The sequence below is a fragment of the Erigeron canadensis genome, chromosome 8 (genome assembly GCF_010389155.1).
Source record: "Erigeron canadensis isolate Cc75 chromosome 8, C_canadensis_v1, whole genome shotgun sequence".
Taxonomy (NCBI): domain Eukaryota; kingdom Viridiplantae; phylum Streptophyta; class Magnoliopsida; order Asterales; family Asteraceae; genus Erigeron; species Erigeron canadensis.
Window position 1 is genome coordinate 35,950,858 of NC_057768.1, and position 15,972 is coordinate 35,966,829.

Genomic DNA, 15,972 nt, shown 5'->3' on the forward strand with positions numbered 1-15,972 from the left:
CTTTTTTTTTAGCATTTTAGGGTCTAAAATTTCTAGGTTTTTTCCTTCGTGAGACAATCACCACCAGCCACCATCATCTCCGACCACCCCAACCACGGCGCCGGCATCAAGGGCTTCGCCCGTACCATAGCAAACCGTCACCATCTCTTGGATCGCCGCCCATCAAATCCATACGATTCCCATATGCGTCCCTTGACAGTCAGCTTAGAACGGATGAGGGCCTCTGGCCCGTACCGTATCCACCCGAAAACGAATCTGATTCTCGCCGGAAAGTTAACTTACACATGTGTAAGTTGTAGTTACACTTGTAGTTACACATGTGTAAGTTTCGCCGGAGATGGTCGCCATCGCCGGAGAATCATGGTGGTGGTCAGAGATGATCATGGTGGTGGTCGGAGATGGAAGGAACAAGCATGTGTAAGTTAACTTAGACATGTACTTTTTGTACTTTTTAAAATGCTTGTACTATAAATAACCCATCCCTATATATATATATATATATATATATATATATATATATATATATATATATAGGGACAATCAAATAAGAACAGTTTTAAAATAAAAACCGGTAAGAACACTTAAAAACTACATTTTGATGCATTAAAAGTCCATAAAACTAACATAGTGCATAACTAATTATCATTATTTAAGTGTTTAACAACATATTGGTATGTCAAAATCGAGAAAATCATGTTTTTTGTTTTGTGCATCCATCTTGGATGTAGGGATGTGCATGGTCCAGTTTGGACAGTTTTAGCCAAAAATCTCAACCAAACCAATACATACGGTTTCATGATTTTTCAAACCAATCCGTCCAAATTGTTATGTCGAACCAAACCAACCAAAACCAATTAATCCGGTTTGGTTTGGACGGTTAAGCGGTCTTTTATTTTTTGAAATTAAATGTACAAAAGCATAAAATAATACGTAGCATCTAAGATTCGATATCATGACATAACAAAATATTCATAAGTCTTATAAGACAAACAAATATAACAATTTAAGATTCGATATATATCATGTTTACAACTTTGACAAATAATAAGTATATACAATTTACATTATTAACTATTAATATAGATATAAACTTACATTTATTAAAAGTAAATGGTCCGGTTTGGTTTTACCGGATTGTATAATATTTAAAACCAAAACCAAACCATACAAATGGTTTACGAAAAAAACAAACCGACGGTTTAAAATTTTGATTTAAAACCAACCAATCCGTCCAAATACCCCGGTTTAAATGGTTTAGCCGGTTTGGACCAAATCATGCACATCCCTACTTGGATGCACATTCATCAAAATTATGCATCCAACAAAAAACGTGATTTTGCCGATTTTGACGGATCAATGTGTTCTTAAACACTTAAATAATGATAATTAGTTATACACTATGTTAGTTTTATGAACTTTTAATGCATCAAAATGATGTTTTTAAGTGTTCTCACCGTTCTCATTTTAAAACTGTTCTTATCGGAGTGTTACCCTATATATATGTGTGTGTGTGTGTGTGTGTGTTGGGAAAAGTTAAATTAGGGACTCCTTATTTTAGGAACCATTAGGGACACTTCTCAATCATTCATTTTTCACCATCTCCGACCACCACCACCACCACCATCTCCGACCACCACCATGATCCTCCGCCGACGGCGACCACCGCCATCACGACTTACACATGTGTAAGTTATACAACCACCACCACCACCACCACCATTATGATCCTTCGGCGACGACGACCACCGCCACCACGACTTACACATGTGTGAGTTACAACTTACACATGTGTGAGTTACAACTTACACATGTGTAAGTTACATGTTCCTAATGTTCCCTAATTTAAGGAGTCCCTAATCTAACCCACCTCTATACATGTTCGTAAGTTACACACCACCATCATGATCTATTACGATATACAACACTTTTTTGTAAAAGCACTAAGACTTTCCAGTGACGGACCCACAGAAAAATCATGTGTAAGTTAACTTACACACATGTGTTTTACACATGTGTAAGTTAACTTACACATGATTTTCTGGTGGGCCCGTCGTCGGAAAGTCTTAGTGTTTTTACAAAAAAGTCTTGTATATCGTAGTAGATGATGATGGTGTACAAAAATCAATGGTCCTAGTTGGTCCTAAAATAAGAAGTGGTCTCAAAATATCTCACCCATATATATATATATATGTTGTTTTTATGTGTTTATAGAAACATCAATGGGCTAGTGGTGCTGATGAGGCCTATATTTTAAGACAAACTTTGGAAGAGTGGTCGCTCGGCAAAAGCAAAGATGTTTTGCTTGATACCGTTGAGGAGTATAGGGAGATGAATTTGGCAAACAAAGAAGTAAAGAGGCTCGCTCGGCAAATGAGGATGACTGCCCTTGAAGAACGTGCTGGATTTGCTAGCATCCCAACTTGAATGGCAACGACAAAATAAGATGGATCAAGACATCAATATCTTTTCGCAACCTCACGATCATTTAGTCGATCCCGTGCGTAGCATCGTTTTGCAACGCAAACGTGACATTGCCGACAAATACGGGTGGTCTCATGACGGGTTGCATTAGTTTGTTTTTTTTATTTTTAGTTGTATTGTTTTTTTATTTCTAGTTGTAATGCTTTTAATTTTATTTGTATTGTGTTTTTAAGTTTAATAAAAGTTTAGGGTTTATTTTGTAACTTTGAAATTGGCAACCGTTGGCAAAATTTTGCTTTACACCTTGTAATTTGGCTCCAAATTAGTAAGAATTGACAAACATTTGGCATGTACACATGACAGCTTCTTATTACCTTAAAAGAAACCAAAAACTTGCCAAAGAGTCAATTCATGGCTTTGCACCCTTGCCATTAGACTAAACGGAGTAGCCCGTTCCTCCTCGATTTTTTCATCCGGACGGCCTGGGAACGCCCCCGGAATGCCCAATCTCGGTCCCAGGGGGCATTCCGCTTCATTAAAAAGCGTGCTCAGTTCAAGTTGGAACGCGTCTGGCCGTTTGGAGTTTTGTGGGATAAATGATTGTTGACTGCCTCATGAACAAACAAACAACATCTTTTTTAATTTTTTTTTCAAAATCAACTGTATATACATATTTACACATAAAAAGAATGCCTTGGGGGACATTCCTCCACCCAAGGGAATGGGGAAATGACCCTCGTGATTAGGCTTGGATATTTGTCATGCAAGTGGAGGAGGGACATTCCCATAACCCTATACTTCTCTTAGTCTTAAATTATCACATGATTAGACTATCTCCAATGGGGATGTTTTTGGGCGTCCTTGGGTGCCCTTGAATATCCTTTGCGGTTGAAGCTTGTCTAAAACTAAAGATTTTTTGATGCATGTCCTTACCCAAGGGCATGCCCTTAGGTGTCTCTACTTATATTTTTTTTTGTTTTTAGTGGAGTTAAAGGATATGTAAGAATGTTTGTATGGTTGGAGATAAAATTATAGGATTTTAAGGATTTATAAGGATATGTAAAGATTTGTAAGGATATGATGTGACAGCTCAAAAACACCTACGGACGTCCTTAGCATTGGAGATATCCTTGTATTTAGTGACATAGAAAGCTCATATCTTTAGAACTTTATTCTTATTGGATTTTGAAGATTCAACTTAAAGATTACCTCTCTCATATTGGGTAAGTTTTTTCTCATTAGGGTTGCTTTTATAATCTATTAAAAAATTGTATCTTGATGCGTAACTACCACAACTTCAACCATTAATGGAGTTTCCCTTTTCCATTTGTGACTTCTTTTATCTTCTTTATGATGTTTTATGAACTTTGGACCACTATTTCTGCACATTTATACACACACTGTTATAATTTGTATGTGGATTTAAAATAGATATCAAGTGTTAAAGAGTGGGCACTAGTTTTTTCTTTTTCCTTATTTTTTGAAATTGGATGATTAGTTGTAGTTGTTGGGTTTCTTGAAGTTGTCCCAAATTTATTGAATGCTCTTTTATTGATGATTAAATTTGGTACCTTTCCAGCTCAGTCTGCTACTCTGCTATCTAATCACTAATATTAAATTTTGTACATTTTTATCAGATTTTTTTCTTGTGCATACCCTTTATAGCCTACTGGTGCAGACCTTAATTAAGTTAAACTTTGTACATCTTTATTGTTTTCATGTACTACTACTGAATGCAATGGAATGCTCTTGAAGTTATATCCTGTTATTTGCGTGTTCATTATATTGTTTATGAGCTACATTTTCAGTTCTTTTTCCATGTGGAATGGTTTCATTAAAGGCTTTTAGTTCATTGTGTCGGTGGACGTGAAAATGAATCTAGTTCAGCATCTAAGCCTAGGTTGTGTCTGTCTTAGTCAGTTTGCTTTGATTACATTCTTTATATTTTGTTGTCAAAAGGTGGATTAATCCGACTTTGGAAGTCTAATGTGATTGGAAACTTAGGTTCCTAGTCTCAAATACACTAGTCTATGTTGATGCTAATAAGCTGGGAGATAATTATTGTTTTTGAAAAGTTTTCAAGTTAAGACTTTTGTTGTACTGTTTTTATGGTTTCATCTTGTTTATTATTCCCTTCGTCCCATTAAATTTGTCCATTTTTAAACCTATAAAGTCAAACTATACGAACTTTGACCATAAATATATATATATTTTTTGTTTCATATAATATTTGATGAAAGTTATATGAATTGGTAAAGTTTGACTTTGAAATTTTAAAAGTGGACAAGTTTAGTGGGACGGAGGGAGTACATGTCGAGCCTTAATAAGCGGAAGCCCTAAGTTGTAAGCTAAACTTTTTCTTGGATGTGCATTTTTATTTTTATTTTTTTGAATAGCATCAATCAACAGTGCTTGGATGTGTATTTTGAAAGTGATTATTGCAGCTTCAAGAATGTCAGTTGATTAAAGTTAGGAGTGGTTAGCTAATTTTACATTAATTCTTGATAGATAACTTTCTTGTGGCAACTCCTTTCATCCCTTTCCAGAACTGATTACTTTTGCCGTAAACAAGCTGACTTATAATCAGTTTTGCATACCACTTAACTAAGGAATAATTGCTTTTGCAACACTTTCTAGTTTTAGCTACCATCCAGCACACTAAATTGTGGTCTCTTGACGTGCCATGTGCTTATTATTTCACTTTTTGATTCGTAAGATTGTATCATAGCAATGAAATAAGACCATTGCATTCAAGAATCGTGAAACAAGCATATTATCATCAATACCAAGATTATTATACAAACATGGTACATACACTTGAAGATATCAAGGGTGGCGGTGGATCCATCAAAATAGGAACCACTGGTACAATTAGCGCCTTAATGTCAAGGGAACTATGTAGAGTCAAAGATGCATCTCCAAATCCCACAGTTAGTACAAGTCACAAAGAAACAATACAAGCAAATGTAGCAAGCTCGAACAACATTACCTATACAAACGAAAAGACAGCACCTCACAAAACAAGAAAAGCTAGCCGAGATCCTAATAGGCGAAAGGGTTCTAACATAGCTGAAGTTGTTGATATAAAGTGCAAAATGCCTGACCCAATAACGAATCGACTCAAGAAGCTTCATTTCTCAAAGCTTTCAGAGACCAATGCCTAAGTTAGGACTCTTTTCTGGTTCTCGTAACTTTTAACCCTGAAATCATTTTAGGTCCATTGATGTTATCTACTTCAATGGCTGAACAAATGCTTGGTATGAACTTGTTCTTTCTTCTACTGCCATTTGTGCGTTTTTGAGCCGTTTCTGGTAGTTCCAAACTATGTTTACGAGAGTGCCCATCGAGTACGTTTAAGTACTCTATCTCTTTCATTATAAGTGATGCAATAGTTCCTTTTGTCCCAATCTCAACAGGAGGTTTTGCTGACATTTTTTCTGGGATGTATAAAGAAGAGGAAGATTGTGATTTGGCAGGAGAACCGGACATTTTAAGTTTTCTTTTTATATTGATGAAAAGAGTTTATGAACTTGAAATAATGAAATCTTTGCCTTATGATTTATATCCTTGTGCAAAGGAAGATCTTGTTTTTGTGAAGAAGATTGTGTGGTGATGTGTCAATGTTTTCATCATGGGTATGCAATGCAATGAACATTAAATTTTGGACCAACTCTCAACATGTGGTTCCACTAATATATACACTATGGTGTATGTATATGTATATATGTAAGTATATTCCTAGAAAATATTTTCTGTATGTGTACTTGATATAACTTTCATAAATACCTTTAAGCAGGACAAGAGATTTCTCATTTTTTGGATTAAAAACTATGATCTAATGTTCATTACAACTTGCAGATACTTGAGATTTGAAAGTTATGGTAAACAATACCAAAAAATTCAAAGACCCAAAATGTATATACTTTTGGAAAAGTACAGGGATATATAATGAAAAAAATAGAAAACACCAGGGCCCAGTTTGTAACAGTTGTAGAAATCATGTGGAAGAAAAAAAGGGAGTTTTGGAAGCCTTTCTCTTATCAGAGCCAGGTTTCGATCCTGGGACCTGTGGGTTATGGGCCCACCACGCTTCCGCTGCGCCACTCTGATTTGGTGATTATATGTCCATACAGACTATATATAGACACATATTCTTGGACATTATTGTATTATCATCAAAGTAGAATATATATATTTGCAGGATATATATATGCCACTCACTATGTAGTGATAAGAGACTTTCTTTGAAAAAACAACAATGGCAACAATATTATCATCATGTAGCAGTCCTAATATATTAGTATCAAATTCAAACACAAGATTTACAAGCCCAGTTTGTAAATTGAATTCAGGGTTTTTGGGTCAGAATAAAAAGCTTGGATTTTGCAGACCCACTTCAAGAATTGTTGGGCCAAGAAGTTGCAGGTCAAAAGGAATTACATGTTGGTTTAAGTTTGGTAAAAATGGTGTTGATGCTGAAGGTGCTGGTATTTATGGTAGTCAATCTAGAGATGATTTTGACCGTGATGATGTTGAACAGGTATTAGATTATGGTGATTATAATTACCCCTTTTTTAGTTGGTTTTTTTTTGTTTGTGTGGTTAAAGTTTGAAACTTTTTTGGGATTTACGGTTGTTTGGTGGTGAATAATGTATATAGTGTATGTTACTGTATCGGATAGCTTAGGACAACATGAGAGAATGTAAATTTTGTTCATTGTTGTTAAAGGGACACAGGAAGGATTTGAACTTATGACCTCCGGTTTTATGATGCATGTCCCTTACTACTAAACTACCATTGCTAGGAAGTATGTTAAGGAATCAAGCTGTGAACTTTCTTGTGAATTAGGATTTGGGTATTTTGTTAAAGTAGCTGGGGGTTTAAGAATCATTAGTGGAGACCCAAGTTTTATTGGTTGGTTCCGGAGTTGGGTACTTTGCGTATATGGTCATGTTTTCCATATAGGTTGATACTCTCTTTAATCTGTCGTGAAATTAGTCTGAATGTTGTCTTCTGCATATTGTCCTTGGGGAGTTGGGGTAGGGTATGTTCCTGGTCAGGTTTGATGGTTAGCAATGTAATAGATGATAAAGTTCTAAGTTTGACGTGGAATGAAATTTTTTGAGGGAAATTCTACCTTTTGTCTCAATTTTGATATGTTCCGTTTTTATTCTGGTTTCTGCTGTTTGATTAGTGTTTGTAGAATGATTGATCAATGTAATGAGTCATGACCATAGATAATGATCACTTTATACCAGGATCTTTGTAACGAATTCTAGCATTTGACAGAGAATATGTGCAAGATGAATATCATTAACTAGTCTTTAGAGATGGCAGATGGCAACTTCGACTTATTTACTTATTAATGGGTTGAATTGGTCTTATGGTTTATCTGTTACGGGTCAAACAGAGAAAAAGGTTAGCTTAGAAGGAAACAGGTTACATACAAAAGAGTTTTCAAATCTTGGGGAAATTGGGTCAACCCAACCCAACCCAACCTGACCTGTTTCGACATGTACGAACTAACATTGTATGAACCAAGCCCGTTACCCAACCCGGCTATATTACCTTCTCTTTCTCTTCTTGACGACTCTTTGATACTGAATTACTGATTAGCTTCAAGGATTCAATAAAATCCGAAGATGTTGAATATGATTATTCTCTACTAAAATTTTTGCAGTACTTCAATTATATGGGTATGCTTGCTGTTGAGGGCACATATGATAAAATGGAAGCTCTTTTAAGCCAAAACATTCACCCCGTTGATATTTTGTTAATGATGGCTTCCGGGGAAGGTGACAAACCCAAAATAGAGGAGTTGTTGAAAGCTGGAGCCAAATATGATGTCAAAGATGCAGATGGAAGAACAGCAGTTGATAGGGCAGCAAATGATGAAATCAAGGAATTTATTTTAAGCTACTCCGTCCGAAAGGTGTGATCTGATCTAGCTCTGAAAGATTGTTGTTAAGTTCTTGTTTCTTGTCAGATTAGATCTAAAAAATGAATTATAATTGTGTTTTTCTGAGATTTGGCTTCCATTGTTATTGATTTGACTTTGAGCCATATGTATGTTAATTAACTGGGAATGTAAGTTTTGGGTACAGAAATGAGAATGTAATTGGTTTGTTAATTATTTGAAGTCGGTTTTCTAAGCTCTCCATCATGTTGAACTAATATGCTTTAACCTTTTATTTTTCACTAGTTGTCATGCCATCTAAGCAAATTTAGTAACTAGTGTAGTATTAAGCTTTTCAACATTGTCCCTTAAAAATCACAAAAATTTATACTTGCACATTACCGTTATGGATCAATGCTGTCGTACAGGTCCGTGACCAAGGGTCATTTTAAAAAAAGTATTCACAAAGTTTTGCATTTGTATGCAGTTTTATGCGTGTCATCTATTTAGAATGGCATGTATAAGGTCTCTTGAAACTTAAGCACTGCTCTCTTTTTTTCTTTTGGAAAGAAACTTGATCACTGCTCTCCTCTATCTATATTTTGGTGTGTTGGGTAAATTGTGATTACATAGTTGGAAAAAATTTAAGTTGGGCTTCAGTCAACTGCCCATAATCGATCTGTGGTTGCTGTATACCTGAAGCGTCTGTGTTTTAAGTTATCGAGTATCGCAGATTTTGACTATGTTATAAGATAACTATGGATTTTTTTACCATATAACTGGTCATGGAGGTTAGAACAAATGCCAGAGAAGGTTAGCAGGCCAGTTTTCAAAAGAGGGTAGATTTGAGATATGCTTTTATATATATGAAGACAAAGGTATAACTTTTAACTAGAGATTAATCCATGTTTCTACTACTTCAAACACTTCAAAATTTGCTTTAGCATTGCCTTGGTAGTACAGGTATTGAAAAGGCGGGTTGGGTAATGGGTTGAAGCAGATTGGTCAAAAATTTTGGTTATCATATAATACAAATAGCCACCTCTACTCACGATTATCACGACAAGCAGTTGCACCACCAAGCTCACAGAGAAATCGAGCATTACCATAAGTGAAACCACCCTCCACTATCATAATGTTGTTCCTACCCCAGGAATGCAGCCTACACCAACTCTAGATCTCAATTGCAACAAAAATCATTTCTAATAGCACAAGAGTTGAACAAATGAATCGATACATACCTAACCAAGAGAGTCAAGTAAGAAGCTTTGAGTGGATTTCTAAGTGGAAAAGAAATCGTGACTTTAGGTGGAATCAATTGACTGGGCTGGGCAGGCCATAGGTCTGCTGTTCGAATTATTTGGATACTACTGTCGATGACATCTGGTAATCGTTTTTTTATGTTTCTGTACACGCTTTTGATTTTTGTAAGTTATTACAGGTTTTGGGTACACATTGGTTTGTACATATGGTCTCTTTTGGGAGCACATAAGATTGCGTTGTGTGTACTTACTTCTTAGTGAGTTAGTGGCCTGGCATGTGGCCATGTGGGAATGCTTATCAGATGTTGTAGTTCTATGGCCTGTCATGTGGGTCATATGGGTCGAGCCTGAACCTTTGGTTATTTTTACAACCTGTAGGGTAGTCATGTCTTATACTCTTTTGCTGAGGGTCATGGTGATCTTGTATATAGGTGGTGTACACCTTTTTTAGAAGCCTAATTTAATTTGTTCAACAAAATGATGAAGAGTGTCATTAGCTTATGGACAAGTATGATTTTAGAAGATTAAACTAATGATAGCAGGGAAGGCATGAGATATTACAGTATTGTTGATTATTGCTAAAGGAAGGCTATAACTAATGCATTTTTAGTTGGGTTGAGTAACGGGTCAAAACTTTTTGTTTTTTTTTTGTAGGGATTGAAACGGCCCGGGTTGACCCAAAACTTTTTATCTGTCCTTCAATTTTTAATAACCTAAATTATTACAAACAATACTATTGCAATCCAAATGTTTGCTCAAAGTGATATGGAAGGCTGCATTGAAAACTGGACGAACCCGTTTGGCCTATTTTACCTTTTTCCTTATTAGCTGAGTTTTGTTATCGATTAATTTATAAGTAAATGGGTCTAAGTCACCACTTCCTATATTAACACATTGAGGTTTGCTAATGGTTATATTGTGTTAGCAACTGAATATTCAAATACAATATCAAGTTACCTACAAATATTTTAAGATATAATTTTACGTAGCTTCTTATTGAGCAGAATATATTACATTAAAAAAAGGTGGTGAAAACTGAAAAGATAAGGTTTATGTGTTCAAGTTACCTTTATATCATTATCAAAATACAACAATGTAGCCGTTCAAAATAAAATAATAAAAATACAACAATGTAAAGTAGTAAACAGATAAGGGTTTTTTTTTTTGTTTTTGTAGAATTCAGATTAGTTTGAGCATGATCAAAATACAAAATGTAAACAAATAGGTTTCGTGATTCAGGTTACTTTGAACATAACCAAAGTACAAAATTTAAATGGGTAACGAATGGAGGTTATCGAGACAACCAAGTCTTTGATTTATATGTACACAGTCTAATCAGGATACCCCGTAACCATTTACGAAACTTTCCCTTGCCACGCGAAACATTTTTTGCTTTTGCCCTAGTTAGATTTGAACTTAACACTGTGTTTTTGAGTTTTTTTATGGAATGAAAAGAAAGGAAAGCAAATGATTACAAAACAAATTGTGTTCTTGAGTTTAATTTAAGAGTAGAAGGGAAGTGAAATGAAAAGAAGTGGAATTATTTTTTAGTTGATTTTGTCTAAAAAAATTTCTCCTCATTTATAGGATGATTTGAAAGAAAAATAATATCACTTTCAATCATTTCTTTTCATTTATAAACCAAACTCAAGAACACAGTGTAAAAGTTTTTTAAAGAATATCATTTTTGGTGATCGTTAATCAAATTATAAAATGTACCCCCTTCTTATTTCATTTTCATTAGATATATATAATATTCTTCTTTTATTTATCACTACAACACAAACAAGTAATGTGTAATTGTGTACAATGAAAGAAAATGTGTTACTTTTTTTTTAGTTACTTAATATTCCTTATTAGTTATAACAAATACCACAAAAATACTATGCATTGGCCATTGAGTGATTGAACCGTGGTTTTAATAAAGTTGGTATACATTTCAATAAGAAATTAAAAGGGCAGTTGAGGCATTTCAATCTCCCATTTCAAAAATCTCAAATATTTTTTCTTTTTCCATAATATACAGTACATCCCATCCACTCCGCCCACATTACAAAAAAAGCAGTTTGTTCTTTGCTTTCATTTCAGACCCTTCTTCTTCACACTCAAATCCAAATCGCGAAAAATGTCAACAAAATCTCTAAGACCCACAAAACCCCCAATCCCACACTCATCAAGATCACCACTTTCTTCACATTTAGCCATCATTGAACTTAAACAAAGAATCTTGAATTCCTTGTCAAGGCTTTCCGACAGAGACACCCATGAAATCGCAGTCGAAGATCTCGAAACCGTCATTAAAACCGCCTCCTCCGACACCCTTTCCTTAGTACTAAACACCCTTTTCGAGTCAATTAATGAAACCACAACTAACACACCACCTGTCAAAAAAGAAGCAATTAGGCTGCTTTCTTTCATATGTACTTGTCATACTGAATTGGCAGCTGCCCATTTGAAAAAGATTATAACCAACATTGTAAAAAGACTTAAAGATTCCGATTCGGGTGTTAAAGATTCTTGTTGTGAGTCAATTGGGCAGCTTTCTTGTTTATATTTGAAGGGTTTGAAAGAAAAAGAAAATGCGAATATTGGGTCGATTGTTTTGCTGTTTGTTAAGCCGTTGTTTGATTCGATGAATGAACAGAATAAATCAGTGCAATCTGGTGCAGCAATGTGTTTGGGTAAAATGATTGATATGGCTTCTGATCCACCTGTTCTGAATTTTCAAAAGCTTTGTACTAAGATCTGCAAGTTTCTTAATAGCCCGAATTTCTTAGCTAATTCTGCTCTTTTGCCCGTCGTATCAAGTCTTTGTCAGGTTCGGGTTCTAAATGTTTTATGCTGTTGCTTTTTATCTACTTATTTTGTGTTGCTTATATACGAAGTCATAGTTAGATCAAGTTTCTGAAATTTAGATGCTACATTTTGACATGAAAATATGAAATGAATGTTTTTGTACTTATGGTTTTGAGGTCCATTTTTAGATATAGGTTATCCCAGTTGAGGTAGGTAGGAAGTTTGGATGTGCATTTAGGAAGGGTTTGAATAGTATATCGACGATCAGTTTTCTTATGGAAGCTCGTTTACCTTATCTAATTAGAAAGTCGTATTCATGATGAGATGTTAGAGTGTTTGGTTCATTCTGATTATAAATGGAGTTCATTGATAAAAATGACCAAAAAGAACAATTTCGTGAAAAAAAGGAAAACGTTTTTCCAAACATCAAATACTGATAATAGATACACAGATACAAAAAGTGAATCCGAACAACCTATTCAAGAACATCCAAATACACTTGAGCCTTTTATTTTAATATCTTAAGAACATGCACTAAATAAATTATCCAGTACTTTTTATTTGGAAATAGTTTGTAAAACATTTGATATACATGTTGCAGGTTGGCGCTATTGCTCCACAAGCTTTGGACCCATTGTTACAAAGTATCCATGACTGTCTCAGTAGTTCTGACTGGACAACCAGAAAGGCGGCTGCGGACACATTGAATGCCATGGCTTTGCATTCAAGTAACTTGATAATAGAAAAACCGACTGCTACAATAACAATACTTGAAACATGTCGTTTTGATAAGGTAGAAAAAACCCTTGATTTTAAAAATAATATAATAATAATAAAGGTAACTCTTTTATACGTAAGCTAATACGTTTGTGGACTTCTGCAGATCAAACCAGTGAGAGATAGTATAACAGAGGCGCTTCTACTGTGGAAGTTTATTGCAGAAGGTCATGAAGATCAAAAAACATCCAGTCCTCATCAGGATTCTGAGCCAGCTAAATTGTCAAAAAATATTCTAACAAGGGTAATTCCTTTTACCCAAAAGTTGTCAAAAAAGATCCTTCCAAAATCAGATGATAAACAAATAGAGACCCCAGTGAAGGATGGTCAAAACAGTGATCAAAATGTCCCTGAAAAAACAATAGGAACGAAAAAAAAGGCTCCAACTTTAAGTGATAAGGAGCTGAACCCTGAATTCTTTCAGAGACTTGAGAGAAGGGTTTCAGGTGAAGTTGAAGTTGTTGTTAATCGTCGGTTGTCCAGTTATTTTCAAAATGAAGAGTTGCAGGAGGTCAATAAAGAGAATGATGAGGGGGAAAAGTCAAATTCAAAAGAGAGCTACCAGCTAGATGCACAGGTCAACCTGCAAGCCCGTAGTGTGGAAAAAGGAGGAGATGGCATTGGTCCTTCTTTTAGACGCCGAGAACCTGATAATAATGAAATTCTGTTGGGCATTCAGAGGCAATTACTTCATATGGAGAGAAAGCAGGCTCATCTCATGAAATTGTTGCAGGTATAAATTCAATTTTTTTATACCCATATAAAGGGCCAATCCTGTCCGCATCGGCTAAAAATAATCCAAATATTGACTAAGATGCTACGAGTACAATATAACAAGTTGTAGCAATCGATTCTTAGTGTTTGGATAAATAGATGCTGCTCCTGATTATATGAATTTTCTAGGGGTCTGATTCTGTTTAATTAAGATTTAAGATCACAAACACTTTCAAAACGCCTATCGAAACACCTGATAGCCTGTAATTGATGAGTGTTGGTAAAAGCAATCCCCAAACCTTTGAATATGGGTGTTTGTCATATTTTCCTTGTTCCATGTATGTCTCCCAGTTAAATTTGTTATGCATCAGAAATGTTACCCATATGTGAAAATGCACTCTATATATTTTGCAGGATTTTAAGGGCGGATCTCGTGATGGTATGGTAACTCTGGAGAACAGAGTATGGGGTCTAGAGAGAGTTGTTGAAGAGATGGCATGTAATATATCATCATCAATGAGTGCTTTTAGAAGCAGTTCTTATCTGAATGGCTTTGAAGATTCTTCAATCAGATCATCAAAGTACAATGGATTTTCTGACTATTCTAATACAAGATTAGGGAGAAATGATAATGGGATGTCTTACATGGGAAGGGGTTCTTCTTGGGGTTATCATACACATGGTTCAAACTCTCAAATGGGCTCAATAAGAGCTACAAATAGATCACCTATACGGGTCGGGCCGGTTAGGGTTGGAGAGGGTCCATCAGCAAGAAGTGTTTGGCAAGCATCAAAAGATGAAGCCACTTTAGAAGCAATTAGAGGGGTTGTACCTAAAAAGAAAGCAGAAGTGTCAGGAAATGAAAACCTTGTGCAAAATCGAGACCCAGTTTTGAGTGCTTGGAGAAATGCAATGGATGGAGTTGATTTGGGCGACATGGATATGGCGTTTGGTGAAGTTTTGTCTAGTGGGGATGATCTTTTGCTTGTGAAACTAATGGATAAAACCGGACCTTTGATTGACCGGCTCTCGAGTGAAGTAGCAAGTGAAGTTTTGCATGCAGTTGCACAGTTTCTTTTAGAACCAAACTTGTTCGACATCAGTTTATCTTGGATTCAACAGGTATAAGATCTGTTTTAGAGTATGTAGTTGCGTTTTTAGAACTGATTACTACTGCTTGAAGCTGCAATTGTTAGTTTTTACTGTTTGGCTAATCGGATCTTTTTCTGATTATCTTATTATTGATGGTACTGTTAAATTTTTTTGTAATTATTATTTATGGGTCACATAATGTGTTTCCAAACACTATTTCCAAAAAAACACACACGCACACACACACACAGACTAAAAGGCAGTCATGTTATTTAACATTTAGCAATCAAGTTGCTCATAAAATTATGTGGTGAGCATACGGCTGGAAACTAGTTTGCTTGATATTGACTTACTAATTGCATTTTTTTCTTCATTTCTTTATGTTAACAGTTGCTAGATACGATTGTAGAGAATGGAGCAGATGTTGTGGACATCCCTATGAAAGTGAAAAAGGAGATTTTGGTAAATTTAAATGAAGCTTCATCAACCATTGACCCTCCTGAGAACTGGGAAGGTTTGATGCCTGACCAACTTTTATCACAACTAGCATCATCCTGGGATATTAATCTACAACAGCTAAACAAATAGCGAGTCTGTTTGATCATTGCTTATTTTAGGTGATCAATCATTCAATCTAATAGGTGTATGAATGTTTCTGATTCAGATTGTATAGAAGACCTGAGGTTTATAGTCACCATAGTTTCTTTTTTGAACAAAAGTGTAACGGATTGGTTTTATGTGTGCTTTTAATGTAATATGAATATATGAGAAACATGGACACATTATGTGTTCAGTAATAGTTTCTTTTTTGAACAAAAGTGTAACGGATTGGTTTTATGTGTGCTTTTAATGTAATATGAATATATGAGAAACATGGACACATTGTGTTCAGTATATGACTTTGTTTTGGTCAATTGGATCTTGCATAGTTGCATACAATAATAAAAAGTTCATGCACACTTGTATGTATTGAAACTGTAATTGCATACCTAAAGGTAAAACGTCTTTTTGGTT

General features: G+C 35.2%; 2 protein-coding genes and 1 non-coding gene across 4 annotated transcripts; 2 read left to right on the plus strand and 1 right to left on the minus strand.

The window, feature by feature from the left end:
* Positions 1-6,459: 6,459 nt before the first annotated feature.
* TRNAM-CAU lies at positions 6,460-6,531 on the minus strand. The gene has a single exon. It is a non-coding gene; the product is annotated as a tRNA-Met (tRNA).
* Positions 6,532-6,628: 97 nt separating this feature from the next.
* Positions 6,629-8,551, plus strand: LOC122579023 (protein LHCP TRANSLOCATION DEFECT). The gene is made up of 2 exons (XM_043751103.1): positions 6,629-6,961; positions 8,102-8,551. Exons 1-2 carry the CDS (start codon positions 6,680-6,682, stop codon positions 8,357-8,359), a joined length of 540 nt encoding a protein of 179 aa, XP_043607038.1. The 5' UTR covers positions 6,629-6,679; the 3' UTR covers positions 8,360-8,551.
* Positions 8,552-11,634: 3,083 nt separating this feature from the next.
* Positions 11,635-15,771, plus strand: LOC122578615 (microtubule-associated protein TORTIFOLIA1). Of its 2 annotated transcripts, none has more exons than XM_043750610.1 (5): positions 11,635-12,397; positions 12,977-13,168; positions 13,259-13,885; positions 14,281-14,988; positions 15,349-15,771. In XM_043750610.1, the coding sequence occupies exons 1-5, from the start codon at positions 11,705-11,707 to the stop codon at positions 15,544-15,546; spliced, it is 2,418 nt and encodes an 805-aa protein (XP_043606545.1). In that variant the 5' UTR covers positions 11,635-11,704; the 3' UTR covers positions 15,547-15,771. The 2 variants fall into 2 exon arrangements, with proteins under 2 accessions (XP_043606545.1, XP_043606546.1); XM_043750611.1 differs by having other exon boundaries at positions 15,368-15,492.
* Positions 15,772-15,972: the final 201 nt, after the last annotated feature.